Source organism: Helianthus annuus, chromosome 14 (assembly GCF_002127325.2).
Source record: "Helianthus annuus cultivar XRQ/B chromosome 14, HanXRQr2.0-SUNRISE, whole genome shotgun sequence".
Taxonomy (NCBI): domain Eukaryota; kingdom Viridiplantae; phylum Streptophyta; class Magnoliopsida; order Asterales; family Asteraceae; genus Helianthus; species Helianthus annuus.
Genome location: NC_035446.2, coordinates 35,856,864 through 35,862,262, shown reverse-complemented (window position 1 = coordinate 35,862,262; position 5,399 = coordinate 35,856,864). Strand labels below are relative to the sequence as shown.

At 43.6% G+C, this 5,399-nt stretch overlaps 1 protein-coding gene across 1 annotated transcript; it reads right to left on the bottom strand.

The window, feature by feature from the left end:
- Positions 1-4,219: 4,219 nt before the first annotated feature.
- On the bottom strand, positions 4,220-4,877 carry LOC110881445 (N66 matrix protein-like). The gene is made up of 2 exons (XM_022129703.1): positions 4,344-4,877; positions 4,220-4,234 (listed from the first exon to the last, which is right to left on the bottom strand). Exons 1-2 carry the CDS (start codon positions 4,875-4,877, stop codon positions 4,220-4,222), a joined length of 549 nt encoding a protein of 182 aa, XP_021985395.1.
- Positions 4,878-5,399: the final 522 nt, after the last annotated feature.

Here is a 5,399-nt window from a genome sequence, read left to right as displayed (position 1 = left end):
ATGATTATCTTGTCACCACTGTATGCATGATACTGAATGTTACTTACTGTATGTTGCTGTACATTACCGTATGTTACTGTAATTGCTGTATTTATGTGCAAATCCTGTCAAGTCAGTATGTAATCAATTATCACACACAGTCGATTGAACACCAAGACTTGTAAACCCTACTCGAATGTAACACTCACATCGTATCGTGTGCAATGTATCCTAGGTCGTCTGTAACGGACTTAGACATATAATAAACTCTAGAAGCAATAACATACCGAGCAAATCAAGGTGAGTTCACACAGCCAAGGCATGGGGTTCCCAGGGTGGGAATGGGATTGATTTATTTATTTGTACTTCTCTAGATAATGGAACGTAGTGATATGATCCTCGGGTGAGGAAGGTGATTGGTTAAGATACTGCTAGACTAGTGATGCTTATAGAACTGATCTTCGCACACACGCCGGGATTGGCTGCGATAATATGACTGATCTTCGCACACATGCCAGGGTTGGCTGCGATAATATGACTAATCTTCGCACACATGCCTAGGAAGGTTGCGAACTATACACTAAAACTTCGCACAGGTGCCGGGTGGCCGCGATACAAACATACCTAGTCTAGAATACTTGAGAATTTTGCTTAATCTTCGCATACATGCCTGGAGGGCTGCGATACAAACTAATACGATACACGACTTAACGAACGAACATAATACTACTCATACTATTACAATTACTGAACTTTACACTGTGAACTCGCTCAACTAGTTGTTGATCCTCTGTTACATGCCTTGCAGGTCGTTAGATACATGGAGCTTGCACAGGGAGGAGCAGGTCGTTGTGGAGCATGGATCGTGGATGCCATGTTAAAACGTTTAAACAATCAAACTTAACATTACTTTGGGTTTACACTTACATACTTTGGACTTCCATTATTACGCTTCCACTATTGATACTATGTTTGGTTTAAAACATCAATTGTATTGAATTGGGTTTTACGAACTATCTTATTTATATTATGCTATGTTCAATATGATTGATGGCTTGATCCTGGTCAGTCACGCTCCCAAGCGGTGATACTCCGCAGGTGGATTTTGGGGGTGTGACAAGCCGCCTTAATGCACTCTCGGATCTGCATAATTTTGTCGGTTGTCTCTTGTACAAGTTCAGGACCAACCATTCGTTTGTCTCCAGTGTATGCCCAACATAATGGCGAGCGACACTTGTGGTCATACAGAGCTTCGAACGGTGTGGCTTTTATGCCTGTATGATAACTGTTATTATAGGAAAACTCAACTAAAGGTAGATGAGTATCCCAGCTGCCGCCTAGGTCCATAACACATGCGTGAAGCATATCTTCTAGCATTTGTATGGTTCGTTCACTCTGGCCGTCTGTTTGCGGATGGAAGGTCGTGCTAAGATCTAGTTGAGATCCAAAGGCTTCCTGAAAGGATTGCCAGATTCATGAGACAAAGCGTCCATCTCTATCTGAAATGATTGAGATAGGCACTCCATGATGTTAGTACATTTATGTCTATCGCCTTTGTCATCTCAGTTCGTAGCAGAAACAGAAGATCTTTAGTGATTATATTGTTATATCTTGTTATTAAAAGGCAAGGTGGCATGATTGTAAATAAGGAGAACTCTCCTTATACCTTGGCCTATAAATAGAAGCCTTAGGCTTTTAGTTAGGGACTTTTGCCATTTTGATCTTTGGAGCTTAGAGGTTAGAGAGAGAAGCTAGAGAGAGAAAGTAGAGAGAGAAAGGCAAAAGGTGATTCACGGTTCTTGTATCTTTTCAGATCTATCAAAGAATCACGTTAATAGTACGTCTCGTGTGTTTCGGTCATTCACGTTCACGGTTTCCGCACGTCGAACGTGTCATACGCAATCGTTTCGAAATCAAACCGGTCCTAACACATGACGTGCCACGATTTCTTTTAAGTATATCTCAGCAAGCTTTCCAGTGCTATCCTTCTCTCGGATTGGTAGGAAATGCGCAGATTTCGTCAATCGATCAACTATCACCCATATCATATCGTGCCCTCTCGGGGTCCTGGGTAATTTCGTTATGAAGTCCATTGAGATTTGCTCCCATTTCCACATGGTTATCTTTGGTTGTTGCAGTAGGCCAGACGGTTTTTGATATTCAGCCTTAACCTTAGCACAGGTTAGGCACTTTCCAACATAAACAACAACATCGCTTTTGAGTCTCGGCCACCAATAATATTCTTTCAAGTCTTGATACATTTTGTCCGATCTCGGATGGATCGAGTATCTCGACTTGTGTGCTTCATCAAGGATGACTTCTCGAATACCACCATAGAGCGGAACCCAAATACGCTTCTCAAAGTATAAGGTTCCCTCTTTGTTTGGACCATATATCTCAACATACCCCGGAGGTATTCAGCTTTACGGCTTTCTCCCTTAAGAGCTTCTTGTTGTGCGTCATGAATGCGAGCAGTGAGGTTCGTTCGAATAGTCATTTCTAATGCTCAAACCCTTAGGGTCTTAACCCTTTCCTTTCGACTTAATGTGTCTGCTACAACATTTGCCTTTCAAGGATGGTACTTAATCTCACAGTCATAATCTTTCAGTAACTCGACCCATCGTTGCTGACGCATGTTTAGTGCCTTCTGATCAAATATGTGTTGTAGGCTTTTGTGATCTGTGAAGATTGTACATCGAGTACCATATAAATAATGTCGCCAGATCTTCAAGGCGAATACCCCCGCACCTAGTTCCAAGTCGTGCGTGGTGTAATTCCTTTCATGTATTTTCAATTGTCTCGAAGCGTAAGCATTGACTTATTGGCGTTGCATGAGCACACAACCCAAGCCTTGACGCGAAGCGTCGCAGTAAACCACGAAGTCTTCAGTGCCTTCGGGCAAGGATAGTATTGGTGCATCGCATAGCTTATTTTTTAGTAGTTGGAAGGCTTCTTCCTGTTTAACACCCCAGTCATACTTGTCCTTCTGCGTAAGGGAAGTCAGCGGTTGAGCTATTTTGGAGAAATTCTCGATAAATCGTCGGTAATAGCCCGCTAAGCCCAAAAATTTTCAAACTTCAATTGGGGTTTTGGGGGCTTCCCAATTCTTTATTGCTTCAATCTTGGATGGGTCTACATGAATGCCCTTCTCATTCACAACGTGACCAAGAAATTGAACTTCATGAATCCAAAACTCGCACTTGGAGAACTTTGCATAAGGTTTTTCTTTCTTCAGTAGTTCCAAAATGGTTCTGAGATGTTGCTCGTGTTCTTCTCTCGTTCGCGAGTAAATCAGGATATCATCGATAAATACAATAACGAATTTATCGAGATATGGTTTGCATACGCGGTTCATCAGATCCATAAATACCGCTGGCGCGTTCGTCAGTCCGAATGGCATCACAAGAAACTCGTAATGCCTGTAACGTGTTCTGAATGCAGTCTTTGGTACGCTTTCCTCTTGTATTCTTAACTGATGGTATCCAGATCGAAGATTGATCATGGAATAGTAGCTTGATCCTTGCAATTGATCAAATAAGTCATCAATCCTCGGTAGTGGGTACCGATTCTTGATTGTGAGCTTGTTCAGTTCTCTGTAATCGATACACATCCGCAAAGTTCCATTCTTTTTTCTTCACGAACAATACTGGAGCTCCCCAAGGCGAGAAGCTTGGCCTTATGAATCCTTTATCCAACAACTCCTGTAGTTGTGTAGATAATTCTTGCATTTCGGATGGTGCAAGCCGATAGGGTGCCTTGGCTATAGGAGCGGCTCCTGGAACCAAGTCTATATGAAATTCGACTTGTCGTTGTGGAGGTAATCCTGGAAGATATTCCAGGAAAACATCAGGGAATTCCTTCACCACAGGAATGTCTTCGAGTTTCGGCTCCTCAGCCTTCTTATCTACAACATGCGCTAGGAAAGCAACACATCCTTTCCTTAAGCACTTCTGTGCTTTCATACAACTGATGATCCGCAGAGGCGCGTCTCGTTTTTCTCCATGCATGATGAGCATTTCATCATTCGCCAGAGGGATGCGAATGATTTTCTCATGACAAATAACTTCAGCTTTGTTCTTGGACAACCAGTCCATTCCGACCACTACATCGAAGCTACCCAATTGAATAGGTAAGAGATCGATGCTAAATCTTCGTTCACGAAGTTCTAATGTGCAACCTCTAACAACTTCACCCAATTCAACAAGTTTACCATTGGCTAGTTCTATGGAATAAGGAATATCTAATCTACTAGATCCTATTCCCAGCATACGTTTAAATTCCACAGACATGAAGCTATAATCGGCACCAGTGTCAAATAATATGGATGCGAAGTGATTGTTAACGAGAAACGTACCAGTGACCACATTAGGGTCCTCGCGTGCGTTCCTTGCTCCGATTGTGAATGCTCGTGTCGGAGCATTCTTCCCCTTTGGGCAGTCTTTTATGAAATGATCTTTGCTTCCATAACCGAAGCGTCGTTGGTTCTGCCCATTTCCGTTGCCATTCCTGTTACCATTGCCATTTCCATTTCCCCCATTGTTTCTATTACCAGCACCGTTGCGGTTTCCATTCCCGTTCTTTCCTTTTCCCCAACAATCCTCAGCATGGTGACCCAATTTTCCACACTTGTCGCATTTTGGGATGCGACAAACCCCTTCGTGATGATGCTTGCACTGGTTGCACATGGGCAGAGTGCCCAGGTACCTTTTGGTAGGAGCGTCATTCATGGTTGCAAGAGTTTTCGCCTCCTGAGGCGGGTTGGGGTCGCGCTTCTTGTTGTTGGAACCCTTGTTGTTGCCTGTTGCTTGATTCAGATTTGCATGCTTCCTTTTCTTGTCTCCAGACGACTCAGCATGCGTCTCGGTCTTTTCAGTAGGGTTCAGTGACAACTTCTTCATACGGACTGCATCTTCAGTAAGGCTGACAGCCAGAGTTACAGCCTCGGTGATCGTTGTAGGTTTGGCCGAAGTTACCATGCTGCGAAATTCTGAGGCCAATCCCCAAATGTAGCGTTCGACGCGCTTAATTTCGGGAGTCACCATATAAGGGATCACTCTTAACAGATCGTGGAACCTTCGAGTATAACCAGTAATGTCAGCACCTTCCATGGTCAAGTGCCAGAACTCAGTCTCTAACCTTTGGAGTTCAGCACGAGAGCAATACTTTTCTCTCATCTTCTCCTTCAGCTCATCCCAAGACATGCCATACGCAGCATCACTACCAAGAGTCTGGACTTGCAAATTACACCAAGTCAGAGCTTCATCAACAAACAACCCAGTAGCGAAAGTGACTTGCTGATCCGCGGTACACTTGCTCGTACGGATAGTGGCTTCAGTCTTCTCCGTCCAGCGTACAAACGCCACTGCACCTCCAGTGCCGTTGTAGTTCAGCGGTTTACAGTCAAGAAACTGCTTGAAAGT

Bases quoted from the DNA above. Each gene is read 5' to 3' on its own strand.
- LOC110881445 (XM_022129703.1), bottom strand. From the start codon at position 4,877: ATGAAGAAGTTGTCACTGAACCCTACTGAAAAGACCGAGACGCATGCT.